The 21,627-nt window shown below is 42.2% G+C and overlaps 1 protein-coding gene across 1 annotated transcript in view; it reads right to left on the reverse strand.

Moving 5' to 3' along the window:
- The window catches only part of VWCE (von Willebrand factor C and EGF domains), a 463,775-nt gene that overhangs the window by 167,114 nt on the left and 275,034 nt on the right, over positions 1-21,627 (reverse strand). The window contains exon 16 of the mRNA XM_085648045.1: positions 17,736-17,821. Within this exon, the coding sequence (XP_085504171.1) occupies positions 17,736-17,821 (86 nt within the window). The remainder of the gene's footprint in view (positions 1-17,735; positions 17,822-21,627) is intronic.

Below are 21,627 nucleotides of genomic sequence, written 5' to 3' on the forward strand. Positions count from 1 at the left end.
TGGGGCATACTTTTCATAGATTGGATATATAACAATTATTGTGACTGATGCGCATTTTATTTCTCGCTAAAACAATTGTGATTGTTATCCCAGATGCGCGACCTGTTCACGTAATGAACGCGTAATACGGAAGTATTTTGAATTTTCTTTTTAAGATCGACAGGATACAGGGTCGTTACCTTCCCCTCGGCTCTTTGACATACCCGAGGTACCGACGGATAGATAAGCGGGAGCGCAGGCTTTTGTAGTAGTATGGAAATGTTCTGTACTGATCGACATCGATATATCGAGTGGGTCGTTGTTTTGTTTGGCCGTGATTGTGCTGGTTAATAGTAATGTGGGTTATCACATACAGACCAGCGTACCTCGCTGGTCGTTTAGTTTGAATACAGCAGCGTGAATGGCTTTTCACTTGAAGCAACGCAAGGGCATTTAAATCACATGCTAAATCTGAATCGCACGCTACTTTTTATACTGTGTCCTTGTTGTCCAGAAGTTGCCGATATGTGTAGAGCTGGCAAGCCTCTTTTCCCTTGCACCTAAGTTCCGACTGAATTTCGCTTGAGAGACTATACTGTTGAATATAGTCCAGGCCGTTTTTGGAAAACGGGCTTGTTTTCAATTATGGTTATCTATGAACAAGCCTGCTTTATTGCAAACTATTTTGCTCGTTTGATATCTGGAATAGATACCTTTTTGTTGACCACTCAGCTTCTGTGAATATGAGTAAATATGTGGATGTAGGAGCCTCCCCATTACACTATGTACCAGCCGCTGCTTGGCCTTTTTAATTATTTTCAATCACGGTTGATATTCTTTAACCAGAACTAGTTTTAAACAGATCGAACAATATTCTGAGCATTTTTGCTCTTTGTATCCCTTACAGAGCGGGCCTCAATATCCTGAGCCGTTGCCAGGCGAGGTGAGGTGCTTTCCTCAAAATACACGGGTAAGGCTTTATCTGCAATTACAGCATTTAGACGACAATGGATATTTCACTAGAACTTGTAACGAACTTAAGGTTTTTTAGACACACAACAGGAGATTACCTCTCTGTGTTTACTTATGCTTTACAGATACCCACAGTATTCATGACACAGTTGAGGATTCGAATACCTAAAAATTCAGGTTTCATTGTTGAGTCTGTTCCAACTATGTTTCAGACGGTTACTGATTGCATTGTAAATATTCTTTGTACTTTATTTGGGCACTTTGTTTCGCAGTAGTATTCTACACAGTGTTTGGTCCTGAAGAAAGCTGTGGACGTAAATAGTCCTGTAGGCAGAAACATGTCGACCTTTAGACACAGACAGTTATGTTAAAACTGTCACTGCACCATATTTAACCTGACCCTCTAGGGACATCAAATAAAATTTCTCCCGCAGGGGTCATTTTTTAGTTTCACCTTCACATTATTCACACACTGCGTCCCTCACTCCCCTAATAGTAATAGTCCTTCACATCCAGTGGATCGGATTACTCTTAAAACATCCGTGAGCTCCCCCTCATAAGTGAGGGGTTGTAGGCCTTGGCGTCACTAGTGTGGCGCTAGGAGACCCAGATGATGAAGCATGTCACCTCAGTGAGCGATGGGAATCCGTCCTACCAATAGGTATGCCCAGACAAGTTTTCTGGTCATCCCATATATTGTGTTGTGTTGCTCAAAAAACCTTACTATTATTTACACCCATGAATATTGCTGTTGTTTAGACTATTGATTTTTGGGGAATATATCCATGCTTGGTCTCAAAAAGTTTCCTAAGAGACTCCTTCTCTCTCGATTTGTATTCTTGCTCTAGTGCTGCTAAGGCAGCGGGTCTGATCATTTTGGGTCTGTATTTAATTTAACAGCCCTCTGTCAGAACCAAAGAATAGTGTTCTTGTAGGGTCCTTTTTCTTCTTTATTAGCTTTTGGTTCTGGTTACTTTATTGTCACTTTGGTTTGTTTTTATTAGGCTCCTGATTAAATCTCACACTTTGAGAGGTAAAAATGGCTGAGTTTTGTGGCTTAGCATACGATGATCATGTGCTGCAGTCTATACTCACTACTAACCCAAGCATTCTTGACACTATACCCAATACCTTGATAATAATGAAGATGAGTGCGGTAAATTACTAGGGCTCAAGAAATCCCATTCACGTACATTAATTCATGGAGCAATCATAACTGAATATCTTCGGGGCAATTGTGCCCCTACTGGATTAATAGTCACTAATGCTCCGAGATTGTTTCTCCAGGACAAAACATATATGAGGCATTGGTCTTTGATAGCTTGGCGCTGCACAGGCGACTGGCTGATCTTAATTATTAGGACAGCCAAGGGCGTGGCAGATACCATTCTAATCGAAATACAATTGCTGGAATCACAAATCAAAACGACCATTACGGTTACTCTTTATAAAAAGAATCTGGAGGAATCTAATAAGTCGAATAAAAAATTCAAAGATTCTATCTTGATGACTAAAATAGACAAATTCAAGAAAGACTTAGCACGATTCACACATCAATGGGTATAGCCTTACATTTGTGAGGACTATGTACCGCCTGAATTTAACCGTAAAGGACAACGATCTGGATCCTCTTATGGGACCCCAAACTCTGATGAAGGCTCTAGTGACTCCGACTCTTCCACCAGAAATGGTCAACAAAGAAGAGGTCGTGGAAGGAACATCCGGCCCTGGAGATACGGTCCAGCACCTCAGCAGTTTCAGCAATGGTGGCCACTGAATCCCTGGGGAATGCCTACTACACCATTTAAACCACTAGGTGGCCCACTTATGGGCCCTTATCCTCCACCTCAGTACCAGCAGAATTTTAATAATCAACCTTTTTTAGGGTTTGACCGAGGGCGATCCAGGGGAAGAAGAAGAACTCAACAGGCCCAAGTACACTGGAGCCCCCCACCATCCCCAATAGGAACGCGGAGCAACAAGAAGAAAACCTCACAACAACTGGGGACCAGCACCGAGACAACCTAATTGTAAATCTGAGCTCTCGCATTATGACCCCAGATGAACAATCAGTGCTTAATAGGGGTTTGGGATTTGTCCGCACAAATGCAGGAGATCCTTTTTTGACACATTGTGAACTTGCTAATTTTTTTCGAAAAATACGCCTTCACTTCATGTTTAAAGAAAACAACTCAGAAAAGAATGTAGATTGTGAAGATAGTAAAATGGGTTTGAAAAAGAGATCTACTTTCAACCCACCGACACATTTGCTCCAGTTCAGGTGCAAACCTTCGAGAAAGCTGTGAGGGCTGATGTTGAAGCATTGCTTTTGACGGACAGGAGCACTTTTTGTAATCTTCCTAAAAATGAACAACAAGCACTAAAGACACTTATGGCAGATGATCAAGTGATCATCAAACCAGCAGATAATGGCGGTGCCATTGTCATACTAGACACCGAGGTGTATCACACAGAATGTCTTCGGCAACTGGGGGACAGAAAATCATATTGTCCTCTTAAAACAGATCCCACAGAGAAATTAAAGACACAGATTGCTATTATGGTTGAGGAAGCCAGCAACGAGGGCTGGATTACCAACCAAGAGGCGGCTTTTTTACAGACGGAACATCCTACTATGCCATATTTCTTTGTACTTCCCAAAGTACATAAACCGCAACGACCACCTCCAGGACGGCCCATTATTTCAGGATTAGGTTCGATTTTAGAACCTTTATCTACATTCGTCGACTTCTTTTTGCGACCATTGGTCAAGGAGATGCCGACATATTTACAAGATACCAAAGACGTTTTACGTCTTTTACCCGATGTCGAATTTGATCTACACACTGATTAACTATTGTCATTTGATGTGGAGTCCCTTTATACTTCCATTCCACAATATGAGACACTTGATGCTATTCCTAGCTTATTAGACAATCGAAATTTGGACTCCAGAACACCAGTACAATTCATAACGTCATGTGCACAATTAGCAATGAAAGAAAATTTCTTTTGCTATGAAGACACGATCTACTTACAGACTTTCGGTACCAGTATGGGAAGCATTTTTGCTCCCAGTCTAGCCAATCTGTACGTTCATGGATTTGAACAACAACATGTGCTATCAGAGACCAACCCCTTCCGTCAGTCTATTCGCTTATGGAAGCCTTATATAGATGACATCTTGGTTGTCTGGCGGGGGGACCAAGAATCGATTCTGAATTGGTTGAACACTAGGAATGATTACTTGAGGTTCACGGTGGAGATCAATAAAACAAAAGTGGCTTTCTTAGACCTCTTGATTTGTTCCACTTCCACAGGCCTTGTAAGCGACCTGTATAAGAAACCAATGGCCAGAAATTCTCTATTGAGCTATGAGAGCCATCATCCCAGGTCGCTTTGCGATAATCTTCCATATGGTCAGTTTCTTTGGATACACAGAAATTGCTCCGAAAGACATACATTTGAACATAATGCTGCGTCTCTTTCGGTGCAATTGCGTACCAGAAAATACCCCAAAAAACGGATACGGCGAGCTCTTAAACGGGCTGCCAATAACAACAGAGAGGCTCTAATAGACCCTCCAGTATTGAAACCACCCATGAATTGAATTACTTTTGTGTTCTGTCCAACAAGATCCAGAAGAGTGTTCACAAACACTGGCATATATTGAATGTGGGGAGTAAACAAATTCCATCACCTCTCTTTGCATTCAAGAGAGGCACAAGTTTAAGAGATCAACGTGTTCATACAAGACCTGTAATAGACCTTGCCAAAATGATAGTACCCTGTGGAATCTACCTGCTATCCAGGGTCATTTTCCATGTGGCAATTGTGCGGCTTGCCCTCAGACTAAACCTTCTAAATCAATCGATATAGGCACCGCCAGACTGTGGATTCAAAACAGATTCACGAATTGTAACAGCGACAGACTGGTATATCTAATTACATGTTCCTGTAATTATCAATATGTCGGTATGACTACCCGCAAAATTAAAGTCAGGATCTCTGAACAGAAGAGCACCATTAAGTGTAAAAAATAGACTACTAAACTCACGAGACACTTTCTTGAAAAAAATCATCGACATGATGATTTTAATTGGACAGTACTTGAGAAACCATTTATACCATCACATGTCACAGATATCACCAAGTACCTATTCATCAGAGAACAAAAATGGGTGTTCAGGCTACAAAGCGATAAGAACGGGTTAAATGATGATATACCCTGGGTCTCATTATAGTATATGCACAATCCTTTTATGGACATTCAGCATGATGTTACTGTCAAACTAAACACTCCAGTGATGATACCCTTCTTTGGCCCTCGTAATCATCCCATTGAGTGTTCTTCAATCAGGTTGTTGGTCAGACAAAGGATATGCATTATTGGGGAATAAGAGACATGTTTTAGACATGTGGGGCACATGTATTAATTGGTTCACCATGCTTGACTTTGTAGCATTGACTGTTGCTGATCGTATGTCCTGACTATGTTTCCAGACCATTAGAATATACCCGCAGATCTGGTTTCAATGTATCATACAGATTTTATACACTATTGTGCATAACAAATGACAATGAGGTTGTCATGCAAGTTTCAACTCTGCCACACGAGTTTTGACCGCATAAAGCACTACATCTCCCAATATGCTTAGGATTGGTTGTTTTACTTTCTGGTTTTGTTGCTTCCATACACCACCATTCTTTAAGTGCTTGCACAATAGATACCGTGATTTATGGATTTTGTATTTTTCGGAAAGTAATTACCACGATGTTCTCTATCGTTTTCAAAGAATGTGTCTGTTCCATATGAGGAACTACATTTCTCAGCATGCTTGCTACAGGACACGCTGCTATATATATTCTTTTTTTGCTTTGTTCCTGCTATTTTTTATTTTTCTTGGGACATACCTTTCATAGATTGGATATATAACAATTATTGTGACTGATGCGCATTTTATTTCTCGCTAAAACAATTGTGATTGTTATCCCAGATGCGCGACCTGTTCACGTGATGAACGCGCAATACGGAAGTATTTTGAATTTCCTTTTTAAGATCAACAGGAATACAGGGTCGTTACCTTCCCTTCGGCTCTTTGACATACCCGAGGTACCGACGGATAGGTAAGCGGGAGCGCAGGCTTTTTTAGTAGTATGGAAATGTTCTGTACTGATCGACATCGATATACCGAGTGGGTCGTTGTTTTGTTTGGCCGTGATTGTGCTGGTTAATAGTAATGTGGGTTATCACATACAGACCAGCGTACCTCGTTTGTCGTTTAGTTTGAATACAGCAGCGTGAATGGCTTTTCACTTGAAGCAACACAGTGTAGCGTAACACGTTTCTTGGGCATTTAAATCACATCCTAAATCTGAATCGCACGCTGCTTTTTATACTGGGTCCTTGTTGTCCAGAAGTTGCCCATATGTGTAGAGCTGGCAAGCCTCTTTTCCCTTACACTTAAGTTCCGACTGAATGTCGTTTGAGAGACTATACTGTTGAATATAGTCCAGGCCGTTTTTGGAAAATGATGGTGATCTACGAACAAGACTGCTTTATTGCAAACTATTTTGCTCATTTGATATCTGGATAAGATACCTTTTTGTTAACCTCTCAGCTTCTGTGAATATGAGTAAATATGTGGATGTAGGAGCCTCCTCATTACACTAAGTACCTGCCGCTGCTTGGCCTTTTTAATTATTTTCTATCACTGTTGATATTCTTTAACCAGAACTAGTTTTAAACAGATCGAACAATACTCTGAGCATTTTTGCTCTTTGTATCCCCTACAGAGCGGGGCCTCAATATCCTGAGCCGTTGCCAGGCGAGGTGAGGTACTTTACTCAAAATACACGGGTAAGGCTTTATCTGCTATTACAGCGTTTAGACGACAATGGATATTTCACTAGAACTTGTAATGAATTTAAGGTTTTTTAGACACACGACAGGAGATTACCTCTCTGTGTTTACTTATGCTTTACAGATACCCACAGTATTCGTGACACAGTTGAGGATTCGAATACCTAGAAATTCAGGTTTCATGGTTGAGTCTGTTCCAACTATGTTTCAGACAGTTACTGATTGCATTGTATATATTCTTTGTACTTTATTTAGGTACTTTTTTCGCAGTAGTATTCTACACAGTGTTTGGTGCTGAAGAAAGCTGTGGACGTAAATAGTCCTGTAGGCAGAAACATGTCGACCTTTAGACACAGACAGTTATTATGTTAAAACTGTCACTGCACCATTTTTAACCTGACCCTCTAGGGACATCAAATAAAATTTCTCCCGCAGGGGTCATTTTATATTTTCACCTTCACATTATTCACACACTGCGTCCCTCACTCCCCTAATAGTAATATTCCTTCACATCCAGTGGATCTGATTACTCCTAAAACATCCGTGAGCTCCCCCTCATAGGTGAGGGGCTGTAGCCCTTGGCGTCACTAGTGTGGCGCTAGGAGGAGACCCAGATGATGAAGCATGTCACCTCGGTGAGTGATGGGAATCCGTCCTACCAATAGGTATGCCCAGACAAGTTTTCTGGTCATCCCATATATTGTGTTGTGTTGCTCAAAAAACCTTACTATATTTTAGACCCATGGATATTGCTGTTGTTTAGAATATATATGGGCCAGCCTTCAGCAGTGAGGTGTGAGTTATACGACAGCCTCCAGCACTGGTGGTGGCCACATGAAACATCCTCCTGCCGAGAGGTTGATTTCAGAAACAACAGTGAAGTGGATGACCAGGACAGCCTCCAGAAGAGATGCAATGGAACTGCAGCCAGCACAGATGAATTGGTGAATACAATGATCATCCATAGTAGTTGTGAGTGCATATTAAAGTCTCTTTCAGAAAAAATGAGAGCATATAACAACTGCAGCAGAGATAGGGAATCCATAAGATAGCTTTTTACAGAGGTGGTGGGTGCAAAGTATAAACTCCAGCAAAGACTGTGTAAGCATTGCAAGCCCTAGAGAAGGTGGTGAGTGTGTACAGCCCCCAGCAGAGGTGTTTGGTTCATAGTGTACCCCCTAGCAGGGGTGTTAAGTGCTTATGGATGATACTGACTCCATCAGAAAAACTGTGTGCACTGTGCAGCCTGTTCCAGAGGTGGTGGATGTATGACGTAGTTTTAGTAGATGAGGTAGAACAGTAAACAGTCTTAGAAAAATGGGTGTATGCAACAATCTTCAGCAGCAGTGGCGGGCGAGTAAAATAGTCTATTAGCAGACGTGGAAGCTTAATGGGCCTGACTCCACCCAAGGAAGTGAATACTTGATGTAGTGTCAAACAGGTGAATGTATTCATACAAAAGCCACCAGCAGAGAGCATAGATACATGGAATAACCACTAGCCACTAACCACTAGTAACCACTAGTAAAGACTATAGGCATATAAAGCATAGATAATGACTATAATGAGCAGTTCTATTGAGTGGTGCAAGCGGTGTCGTGTGCATGTAACAGTTCCAAGCAGACCTGTAAAATTCTTGAAATAGCCTCTAGCAGAGGTTCTGTGTGCACAGAACAATCTCGCCAGAACAACCTGAGCACATGTTGCATGTGCAGTAAACAGCTTCAAGCAGAGATGGTATGCACTTAGAACATCCAATTCAGCAGAGGTGGTAGTTGCATGGAAGAACCTTAACAGAGGGTGTGTATCTGTTGAACTAGCAGAGGGGGTGAGTGCGTAGAACAATCTTAAGCAGATGTAGCAAGGTCATTGGGCATCCTTTAGAAGATGTGGTGGGTGCCTAGAACACATTTTTAGCAGACAAGATATATGAAGAGAGCAACCTTCATCTGAGCAGGCAAATGCATGGAATTGTCTGAAGCAGCGAGGATATATTCATCAAACATCCTGGAAAAAAATGGAGGCAAGATGGCCGCGAGTGAGCTGTGCTAAGCGGTCGCCCTAACCTCTCTCTCCCATCTGGAAATTAGCTATGGCTATTACTGTTGGAGTTGGAGTTGGAGCGGGAGCAATTTGACAATAACTGGTTCTACCGATGTCTATACCTACTTCGGGGATTAAGGAGTATATAATATCAGAATTACATCGGTTGAGAGAAAGCTGGAGAAGATTTGCTCGGGCCGTGGAGTGTATAAAGCTGAAATATACACAGTTTGGCGCAATGCCGCCTCGGCCCGCAAAAAGCGATAAAACTAAAGAAAAGGTAAAGACAAAGGAGCAAATAGAAGAGTGTAAGATTCTCCCAAAGGATCATGTCGAGATAACTACCTTTAATACTAGTACTAAGGAACCAGGAGCGATTCGAAAGGCGATACAGCAGCTGAACAAGAATACCACGGAAACACGAAGAGGGGAGAAGGCTGATTTACTCGGTTTACTCGGAGCTAATGCAACAGGGTCCCAATCGGGCGATGCCAAGAGCAAGCCGCCCTCCAAACATGCTCCGACAACGGCGGATAAATCTGACAGAGGGGATAGAAGCAAAATCAAGTCTAAACCTCGAGAGACCCTGCTTAGACAACCCACCTTGACGGAGGCATTTTCCGGACATCACGGGCTAGCAGGGAATCAAACGCCAAACGGAATCGGCTGTCATGGAACTGGAGGCAGTGAACCGGGGAGCGTCCTCGAGGACGCGGCAGACGCTGGAGGCGCGTCAGCTGCAGACGCTCCCGCTGCTAAGCAACACCAACAGCAGCAGGCTCAGCAGTCTGTGGGAGAGCGCGAGCATGAGGCATTGGAGCTTGGTGTGGCCTCTCCGGTAGGACCTCTTGGTACTCAGCGGGGTGAGTTTGGACATGCAAATTCTGGTGCGAGGGAAGGTGGGGACAGGAAGAACGATATGTTGAGTGCCATTTTGGTACTTGAAGCGGAGCTAAGCGCCCCCCAAAACTCCCCTAAAACCTCCAGAAACCCCCGAACCCCCCCGAATAAAGCCCTGGCTACCTGGGGAAGCTCTAATAGTCTGGAGGGGAGAGGGGGGGGGAAAGAGGGGGAAAAAAAGAGACAAATAAAGACACAAATAAGCAGAAAGTACATGATTCTAGAGAGGGGAGAACTGAAAAGGCGGAGGTTGGCTCAGGTGAAGGAGAGAGATTCTTTTCACTCAACGAGGACTCTGATTCTGTACAATCTGGTGGTGAGCTCTCAGATGAGCAAGACGAAGAGGAAGATGAAGATGATGAAGAAGTATTGCTCTCGGACACTAATTCATCTGGGGAGGATATAGCTACAGCAAGAGACTCGACTCTGAGAAAGAGACAGATAAAGCCTAAACCAAAAAATATACAGAATGGCGGATTGGGAGAAACCGAAAAAGGGCTGCTTTGGGATTATTCGGCCACTACCCAGGTGTATCAAGCTGAAGATATTAATGAGCCAGGGAAACAATCTGCTTCTCTCGATATTCTGTTTAGCACGCTGAAACAGATGCAGGCAGAGGCCAGAGCCGTGAGTCGAAAAGCAAGACAAGATGCTAAGAAAATACAAGCCTCATTAAGAAAGACGAATAAACTTTATGAGGACCTGGTGGGGAGAGTAACTGAGGTGGAGGAGCGTACAAGCAAGCTCGAAGACGACTACAGTAACTGGCAAAACTGTAAAGAGGCACAAGGGAAGATGGCTCAGGACTTTCAGTGGAAGATGGAGGACTTTGAAAACCGCCAAAGGCGGAATAACATCAGAATTCTGGGAGTGGAGGAGGGTTTGGAAGGGCAAGACGCAAGGAACTATGTGATTAACTTACTTAGAGGGGCATTTCCGGAGTCCCAGTGGCAGTGGGACAGGGAAGTCCAGAGAGCGCACAGATTTCCCTTCACACTCAGAAAAGAGCAGGGGGCTAGTGGAGGTGGGAAAACCGCCTTTCCAAGAGCTATCCTAGTATATTTAGGACATTTTCTATTAAGGCAGGAAATAATTGAGAAAGCCAGACCAGATTCTAAGAGGTCATTTGAGGGTATCTCCTTCTTCGCCAGGCCGGATTTCTGCCATGTCACCGTTGAACGGAGGTGGAGGTTGAGGCAGTTGATTTCTAAATTTCAAGGGCTGGGTTCAGAGGCTTACCTATTGTTTCCTGCTAAATTAAAAGTGGTTACTAGAGGGAGAGTTATGATATTCTTCTCAGAGATTAAAGCCCAGCAGTACATGGATGAGCTGAAGAACCAACGTTCGTAAGGAAAGAAGGGATGGGAGAGAGGGCGCGATTGTTACGGCTCACTCACTCCGACTACACATAGGTCCTATGGACCTATTTGCCTGTACAAGGGGGGGGGGGTGGGGGCGGGTTAGGGTGGAGGGGTACACCACAAGGGTTAAAATTCGGGAATCAATTGGGTTTGATAATGCACATTGCTTTGCTATTTTTTGGTTTTTGGGAAACATCACACATACAATTTAGATCGTGTAGACAATGTCAAATGAGTGTAGATTGGTATACCTTTTGGTTAAATATGGTTAAGCTAGACTTGAGTAAGCATAATTTTTTGATACCTTTTAATGCCCTGTAGAATTGCCTCGATCAATGTATGTGGACTTAACGATCCTAGGAAAAGGGCAAAGGTAGCAGGGTTACTGAGATTTTTACAGCTAGATCTGGTATGTCTGCAGGAGACCCATATCGAAGTAGCGCAGATATATCTTTTGAAACAATTGGGATTCGACGTCTTAGTGGCAAGTAAACAAAATACCAGAACCAGGGGGGTAGCAATACTAGGAAGATTTAAGGATCTGGTGGTGTATAGGAAAAAAGAGGATCAGTGGGGAAGATGGGTTATGGTGGATTTATGTTGGAAGGGGACACGGTTTACTTTAGTAACCATATATGGTTCTACTGGAGACGACCCTGATACTTGGCAATTTATGGATATGGACCTGTCACAGTGGCCGGAACCTATTATATGCTGTGGCGACTTTAATATCCATGACCCAACAAGCTCTTTTATAGCACCTAGGGGGAGGTATTTAGGGAGAAAGAAAAAATCGTACAGAGCTCTTGCCGATATGGTTCAGCATAATTCTCTTGGAGACCCATGGATGAAATATCACCCCCTATTAGATGGTAGCACTTTTTTTTCCCTACCACATAAAGTATTGGTTAGGCTAGATTATTTTTTAATTTCTAATTCTTTAATCCATCACTCAAAAATAGAGAAACAACCTAGGATTATATCTGATCATAATCCCCTGGTTTTAACACTGAATATCACTCAGATAAGTACTATAAAAGCTCAATGGACCTTTGAACGTAGTTTATTAAAAGATGAGGCATACCAGAGACATATGGAAAGGTGGATAATGAAATACTGGGAGGATAATAGAGGCACGGCACCACCAGGTGTAGTCTGGGATTGTTTTAAGGCTGGGGTCCGAGGGGAAACTATGAGCTTTGTGATAGCGAGACAGAAAAGGGAGAGAGGACACCTAGAAGATATAAGGCGCAAGTTATACATAGCGGAAGAAAATTTGGCTATAGCCACAACGCAGGGAATCCCGCTGGATGCTTATATTTTAAGATTGGTCACTCTTAAGGGAGATGCTATGGAAGGTATTATCTCAAAAGCTGCTGAAAAATATCTGGCACACAAACAGGATACTTATGAACTTAGCGAGAAAGTTGGACATATTCTAGCGGTTAGAACTAGACAGCGTACAACAAATGCTGATATTAAGGAGATTCAGGACCTACAGGGAAAGTTAGGCACGGATTCAGATTTTATCAGAAAGTCTTTCCATAAGTTTTACACTAATTTGTACTCGTTCGAGGGCCTAAGGGATTCAATTGATATAGGAAGATATTTGGGCGATGTTTCTTCGGATGTGTTACTGCCAGAAGATAGAGAGATATTAGATGCTCCTTTTCAGGTAGATGAGATTAGTAGGGCAATGGAATGTCTCCCTTCTGGGAAAGCCGCTGGACCAGATCAGATTCCGGTGGAATTTTATAAATTGTTTCATAATAAGGTACTGGGCGAGATGTTTAATATAATGCTTCATACGCAGCAAGGAGGTTCCCCGCCTGAGACCTGGGGGGGGGGCGGATATTGTAGTTATACCAAAAAAAGGGAAGCCTCCTGTATATCCGGCCTCATATAGACCGATTACCCTCATGAACGCCGATGTTAAAATCTACTCTAAAATTCTGGCGACAAGGCTTGCGGAGAATATAGAGCAGCTTGTAACTCCATCGCAACATGGTTTTATTCCAGGTAAGGGAACCACCCAACATGTGAGGACAGTCATCACAATGCTTGATGCTGCAGGAACACTGTGCGACCCTATGGCAGCACTCTTTTTAGACGCTGAAAAAGCCTTCGATAGGGTCGACTGGGAATATCTTTGGGCAGTTCTAAGATGGAGTGGTATAGGGGAAGGGTATATAACAGCTATCCAAGCTTTGTATAAAAGACCTACTGCCAGAATTAGAGTGAATAGAGGGTATACAGAGGTAGTTAAAATCTTTAGGGGGACAAGACAGGGCTGCCCCTCGTCACCCCTTCTTTTCGCATTGTTTCTTGAACCTTTTTTAAGACATCTGGTCAGAAATGAGGGGATTCCCCCAATGGTTTTGAATGGCAGAACAGTAAAAATTCTCGCATATGCCGACGACGTGGCTATATTAACCCCTGACCCGGATATGGCTATAATGGAGGTAGAACGTGAAGCCACTAAGTTTGGACAACTGTCAGGTTATAGTCTGAATAAATCAAAGACCTTGATAGTTAAAAATATGTATACCTTATGTGCCGATTCCAGGGTGGTGCCATCAGCTATGTATCTTGGTATAGTAATTACAGCTAACATCGATGTTATTGTTGAGGAAAATATTTCCCCTGTCTTGGCCAAAGTAAAAGTAGACCTAAATAGAGCAAATAATTTACATCTCTCCTTAGTTGGGGTCACTAATATGGTGAAAATGACGATCTTGCCTAAGTTGCTGTATTTATTTAGAACAATACCATTATATTTTGAATGTAAATGGTTTAACATACTGGAGGGTATTCTTAATAGGTTTATATGGGCGCATGGGAAAACGCGCAGAGCATATAGATTTATGTCACTACCCAGAGAAAGAGGAGGATGGGGAGCACCGGATTTTAGACTGTATTATATGGCAACTGCACTTCAATATATGCAGGGTTTGATTGGAGGAGGGGGATCTTACAGAAAGTCACTTCCTCATCGACTGACGTTTATTCAATTTTATTGGGTCAAGAGACAGAAAATTGTCTGTTAAAATATACTGATTTTGGGAGTCTTAAAAGAAAACAGTTTAAAACTTTAGCGGCGGCTATTAAAGTATGGAGCGCTTTTTTGAAAAAAATGGGGCTGGGTAGATACCATAGGTACATCAGATTATATAATAATAGATCTTTCCCCGCTGAAATTTTTTCAGATTCAGTCATGTCTGGCTGGGATCAAAAAGGTATAAAGCAAATTGGGGACTTAAAAGACTTAGAGGGAATACTACAGTTTAGTGTGTTGGCAAGGACATTCGATTTAAGGAACAGGGACTTCTTTAAATATCTGCAGATAAGGAGCTTTTTGGGCAACAAACAGGGTGGCGTAGCAGGGTTTCAAACCAACGACTTGCTCGAGACTTTAACTACTGGTGGCCAGCATACGATTAGATCAGCATATGCTTTGTTAGTCCAAACTAAAGTGGATGATCTGGATAAATATAAACATAGGTGGACGGAGAAACTTCAATGTGAAATTAATGACTTCCAGGAGTCGTTGGAGTTGGGATGTACTATACTGTGCTCGGCTCCCCTGCAATCGCAACATTATAAAACATTGTTTTCACTGTACTATACACCAGACAGAATAGCTAAATGGGGTGGTACGAATGGGACTACCTGCCCTCGTTGCAGCTCAGTTAATGCAGATATAATACATATGTTCGCCACCTGTCCTCAATTATATACGTTAATTAGGGACATTGAGAATTTTTTGGCTCAGGCACTAGGCTTACAGATAGTACTAAACCCTACGTTGATATTGTTGGGTATAGGGCGGATGGAGAACAATAGGAATACTGAGAAAGAATTTCTATTTATGATTATGGCTGTTTATAGATTAACTTTAGCTAGGGCCTGGCTTGATAAAACTCCCCCGCATATGCAAATATGGCTGGCGAATTTAATCTCTACATTTAATTTGGAAAAACCTATATATGCCAGGAAGGGAAGAGCTGGGAGAGCTTTAGGTGTAAGAATTTGGAACCCATTAGCACATTGGAGGGAAGGGATAGGGTAGAGAGTGGAGGACTTAGGGGGGCTCTTGGTTCTTGGTTTTCTGGGTTTTTTCTATTTCTTTTCTTGAATTTATTAGGTATTAAGAGTAATTATGGTGTGACGTGTTTTTATTTCTTTTTTTTTGTATGAGTAACTCCCAATGTTAAAAATGATATTTTGGATTACAAAATATGTATTGATGAATATAATGTGCAATGTGGAAAATAAAATAAAAATATATTTAAAAAAAAAAAAAAAAAAACATCCTGAAAAAATAAGGGTAGATGCATATAGCAGCTGCTATAATGGATGGATGGTGGATCATAGAACTGAAGTGTTAGAGCATAGAAAAGCCTCTTGCAAAGGGAAGCGATCCATGACGCATATTCTGGCAGATGGGAGAGGCTGCATTAAGTAGTGGTGCTAGAGTTTGCAGTGCATGAAACAGTCTCCAGCAGATGTTGTGGACGTAAGGAATATGGTGGTGGCGCATGCATGAGATAGCCTCAGTAAGAAATTGCAGATGCTTGTAACTGTCACCAGCATGGAAGCATGAGCAATTTCCCAAATAAGGTTGGGCTTTCATGAAAAAAAACCTGTGACAGGCACTACCTTAGTAATGCTCAATAGGAGGCAGGTGAGAGGTCCTGTAGTGTTTACTCAACTATCCGGGGTTTTGTGGAAATACGAGGAGACTGGATTAGACTGTCAGTCCTCATTTCATTTCTATGTTCATAAAATGTGAGATGTAAACAATAAGGTTTTTTTTCAAAAAGTGGGTTATGCCGTTCCTCTCAAGTCAGACAGTGCAGAGTCAGGTAAGACAGGAATCCCAGGTGCCCCAAGAAGGGAGGTCAGTGTTGGGAATCCATAAATTGGATAGTAGTACCCTCACACACCCTTGCAGGTGTCATGCTTCATCATCTGGGCTGCTCCTCGTTGGGTCGGCGGTGCAATACTGCTTTAATTTTAATTTCATTGAAAACCTCCCTACCGTTTCTACTATGGACCGCACCCCCTTTTGGGTTGATTGAGAGGCATACACTTCCTTGTCTTCTCCGCTAGTGGTCTGATTAATTGAGGCAGTTAAACGACCAAACACCCGCAATTTGGCACCCCAAGACTATTGAGTTATTTGCAGGCTTGTTAACACGGTCTGGGTATTGACCAACCCACTATTGCTTTACATCTATTGACTGATAATACGGGGATCACTAACATCGTTTTGATGATACACAGTCAAGCTGAATGTTCTGACTACTTCCCTTTCTAGTCAACCAACTACCGAGCTATTATGCCAATGTAGTGACTTAAGAATGCCTTTGTTTACACAGAACAACAGAATTTAGACATAATAGAGACTACTCACTTAATCTTTAATATAGTTACCTCCAACTTTCATGTATGAATTGTCTCTCTGTTTAGTCCTATTAATATAGGAGCCAAGCGTTATGCATATCCCACCGGGTACTGAGGATGCCTGGTGATTGTACTGAATAGGGTGAGTACCTCACACTGTTTCTGCTGCATCATGGTATTCCATAGGGGCTTAGAGTCACAATAGCTCACTGTGGAGACCCACCACCTGTTTTTATTAAAACTGTTGTTTTTAACGTCCTCCAACGCAATTGCGTTCACTCCACGTTTGTTTTAGATAGAAGTCAGAGTCACTGCAAGACCGTGCCTATGTTTGTGATGTACCACATCAACCTGAACGATATCTATACGTTTTTTGTCTCCCACAACAGGTAGATCCAGGTACACTAACCAATAGACACTACTACCGTGAGTAGAAAATATACCACGCAGTTTAGGTGTAGATAGTTATCTTTTTAGGTCCTAAAGAATCACGAGGATACTTATCCAGTAGTGAGAAACATGTTGACCCACACCTTCTGAACAAGGATACACACTTCACGAGACATTACACTCGGGCTAGTGCCTTGTTTTTTGTTTTTACTTAGGGTAGGAGACCCCCAGAATAAATACTTGTTTACTTCGGCACTCCCAACCCTATTTTAACTCACTTCATTTCATCTACACAATACTGGCCCCACACCGACACTTCACCATACGGCATTTGGATAAAAAGATCTCCGATAAAGAGCCTCTACTATAGGGAGCCCGTTGGGTATTGCACCGCCGACCCAACGAGGAGCAGCCCAGATGATGAAGCATGATACCTGCAAGGGTGTGGGAGGGCACTACTATCCAATTTATGGATTCCCAACACTGACCCCACTTCTTGGGGCACCTGGGATTCCTGTCTTACCTGACTCTGCACTCTCTGACTTGAGAGGAACGGCATAACCCACTTTTTGAAAAACATAACATTTGAGAGTCATTGAAAGTAGAATGAGGGAAAGGAAAGGGACAGTAACATAATTGGATGATGGTGAAGGGGAAAAAGGAGTATAAAGATTGAATTGAGAAAATAGTGATGGCATAATTCAGGGATATTTGACGGAGTGAAATAAACTGGGTAAATACAGTAGGAGCATAGTGGGTCAGGATAATCTTTGTGATGAGCCATAATGGCCACTCATAACTTAAACAATGATAAAACGTACCCGGCATATACAGGAGGAGCACTTATCCCCATCCCTGCTGAATTCTGCTCCATCGGGAAATGTCTCACCATGGAACACACATTCAGCTGTAAAAAAGAAGAAAAAATATATTAAATGGACTTGAAATGCCGATACAACAAAGAGGGAAATGTGTCTTACCTGCTTGGATCAAAGAACAAAAGATCAGAAGGTGACCGGAAGTGACCAAGCAAGAAGAGTAATAAAGAATCCAGGTTAAAAACATCATAACTACCCTCCGAGGCAACAATTGCACAACTCCCCGTGGTTAGGTTAGGTCATTGCTGTTGGGGTTCAAACATGCCCAACACTTCTCATAAGGTGGAGATCAATTGCACTCCAAGATCAAGATTCTATGATTGGAATTATTGAAATCTATATTCGAGTAAGTGAAATATTTGGTGTACCCGTCCTCTACCAGTCCATAAAGGAAAACAAGGGGCTTTAAAGATTAGCTTAAGCAGAAACACACTTCATATAGAACCATCAATATCAATATAAATATAGTCATCCCATTCAGTTAATGGAAACAGATATCATGTATTTACAGAGAAAAGATCCCAGTACCAACTACAAAAATCCCCTGCTTTCTGAGATATCATTTGTTTTTTGATTTACCAACTTTGAGGTTTTTATACAGCCTTTGGTGCTGTACAATGAGTCTGAAGAAACAATTGCAATAGCATTCGCCTTACAAGGATTTAAAAAGACATGATATAATCTTAAAGAAAAGAATGATTCAAGTATCATATGTCTTATATTAATCATATAAATTGTAAGGAGGTTAGAAGGCATTAAGGGAACTTCAGGTAGAGGATCCTAAGTTTTTTTTTACACCTGGGCATTTAGTTAGATAGTGTGTTTTTCAACTCTCATTTGAACATAAAGAGAGAAGGGATCTCTGTTATTTGATCTGGAATTTTCTTTCAGACTGTTGGTGGTGACAAAGTGGATTTTACTTTATTAAAATGTGTGTTAAACATTTTGTATATTTATGCACAAAAACAAAAAATGCTGTACTTTGCGAAACTGCATTTTTCTGTATTTAACTAACCAGGCCTCGACTCCATCTTCTTGTCACAGCACATGTACTCAATGAGCACTGTTTAAATGATCTATATTGACGTGCTATTCTTGAAAAACCATGGGGGAAGCTTTTCGCTATTTTTAAGGCTCTATCTGCTTATGATGTTGTAAACCTATTTATTTTGTGAGACTTCCATTGTTTATGTAACTATTTTTGTACTGCACCTCTGATGACATTAGGTCAGAATTAGGGGTGGGTGGTAAACTCCACTCCACCAGGGGATTTCGGGGAACTTTTCCCATTTGGAGAGCGGAGTTTTTGAAAAACTCCAACACCCGCGGGGTGTCAGATTTTTTTCTCACGCAAGGCTCGCCAACAGGAGCGCAAGTGAGAAAATCAAGTGCTAGACCTCTTCCCAGCGAGATTTCTGAATGTGGGCTCAGGTTTAGAAAGCTGCCGTTCGCAGTGAGAAAGCTAACGCTTGAGTAGAAAATCCACTTGAGTGGCAGAAAGAAGCAGTGCTCTCTAGTGCGCTGTGGCGCTGTGTCGTGCCATTCATGCTGACTTTACAGTGCGGGACAAGCTCCCAGATCTAAAAATCAGCGTGAGCAGCATGATGTGCCACAACTCCACCGCTTGCGGAACTCCGCGTAGTCTCTCTGAGGTTTAGGGCAAATCCACAGAACTCCGCGGAGTAAAACGCCCCAAATCCCTCCCACCTATAGTTTGAATAGGACATGCTAATATTCTGTTAGAGGCTGGTACTAGAATGGTAGTATTATATAAAGGGGCGGCTCCTCCGCTAAAGTGGAGGAGCGTCACCCCACTGCTCTGTGAGCAGGTCAAAAGGGAAAAATAAAATGATAATAAAGCATTGTTATTATGTTATTTTCCCATCATTGCTCAGCTGGTTAGGGGCGGGCTGGGATGTCACAGAGGAACAGGGGGAAAAGTGATGAGCACTCTCTTAAGTGCGCACGACGGTTTGACGGGCCGCCTTGGGCCAGCCAAACAGTCATGCGTGCTTTGCATGTTCTCCAGCTGGCTGTATTGTACAGCCTGGGTGGAGAACATGCACAGCCTCCCAGTCCCTCTCTGAGCGCCGAACCACAGCTTTCAAACCAATCACAATGCTGCTGTAACGCAGCGTTGTGATTGGCTAGGGGAGAATGGGAGCTGTATGCTTCCTGCTTCTTGTCCTTGGTGTCCTGGAAGCAGGCGAAGAGGACAGAGAGGCGGCTGGCAGTCAAGTAAGTGATTAAAAAATCTTTTTTTTATTCCCTCCCCCCTCCACCCGCCCTTCGACTGCAGTTAAGTAGCAGCCACCGCTTATTATATGACGTTAGCATAATTCTGAACTGTGATTTGTCAATTTAGTGCTGCATTTGCTCACCCTATGCTGACTGTGTGATTTACATTTACTTCTATTGTAGATTTGCTTACAAATATGGCGAATCCTGGAGGGGAGTCTGTTGACTCCCTGACTTTAGAGATGGAACTCTTGTTGGTTTGACTCTTGATATGGATTTAAAATATTTTTACATTGACTTTATGTCATTCTAATCCTACATTTGACTGAGCCTTAAGTGAATTCCCTATATTGATTTAATTTGAAATGAAGAAAATGAAAACTAAATGTATAAAAGCGAACTACTACCCTAGGGTGTCTAGGTGCTTTTGCTCAGAAAGGAGAAGAAAAGAAAACCTAAGCAGAAGAAAGTAGATCAACTTCAAAGAGAATCATAGATGGAAAAGCCAGGTTTTAAGGGTTTTACGGAAGGAAAGTAAATCTTGCTTGATTTTAAGATCCCACAGCAGAGAATTCCGCCATCTAGCAATGCAGGGTAATGAAACCTTTTCCTCCCCAGTTAGCTCTCCTGACCTTGGGGATAACATGATGGAATACTGTGGAGGAACGCAGAGATCTGCTAGGGACATATCGTTGCAAACACTGTTTGAAGTAGTCAGGTCCTGAGTCATGTAGGTCATGAAAAGCAATACAGCGGGCTCTAAATTCAATCCTTCTCTTAACCGGTAGTCAATGTATGAGTGGAAGAGTATGGGATACAGAATGGTGTTTGGGAATAGCCAAAAGCAGCTGGGAAGCTGCATTTTGTAAGATCTGCAAGTTGTTGAAAAATCTTTTCTGAATATTGGTAAATAGTGTACTGCAGTAATCAATTTTTGACAGAATGAGAGCAGAAATCACCGCCTTCTGCAATTTTCGGAGGGAATGTGAGGAAATATTTACCATGGGCTGTAAGCATGAAGAAGCCTGATGAAGTAATGGAACTAACATGGCCTTCGAAGGAGAGTTTATTGTCAAAATAAACCCCAAGATTTTTTACTTTAGGAACTGGGGTAGGTAGATCCCCCAATTCCTGCGGCCACCACTTAGGAGACCAAAAGGATGTATTAGACCTGAAGAGCAGAACCTCCATTTATCTTGAATTTAATTTTCGACAATTGATGGCCATCCACTTCCAAATTTGGAGCATGCAGTCATGGAATCTGAAGGCCGTATCATCAGGATTGCTAGCTACCGACACCACGATTTGGGTGTCATTGGCTTAGGACACTACTGCAAAACCGAATGATCTTATGAAGTTAGCCAAGGGAGTCACATGCAAGTTAAAAAGGGTTGAACTTAAAGATAATTACCGAAAGACCCCACAAGGCAGAGAGAGTGAGATTTGAAACCAGTGAGCTCAACGAACTGTTCTTTGTCTGAAAGAAACAATTAGAGGAGCTCGAGAGCCTTGTCTCCGATCCCAATGGTGACGTGACCATCAATGAGGTGACAGTGTCAAATGCTGTCAAGTGGTCTAATAAAATCAGAGCAGCATT

Source organism: Triturus cristatus, chromosome 3_2 (assembly GCF_964204655.1).
Source record: "Triturus cristatus chromosome 3_2, aTriCri1.1, whole genome shotgun sequence".
Lineage (NCBI taxonomy): Eukaryota > Metazoa > Chordata > Amphibia > Caudata > Salamandridae > Triturus > Triturus cristatus.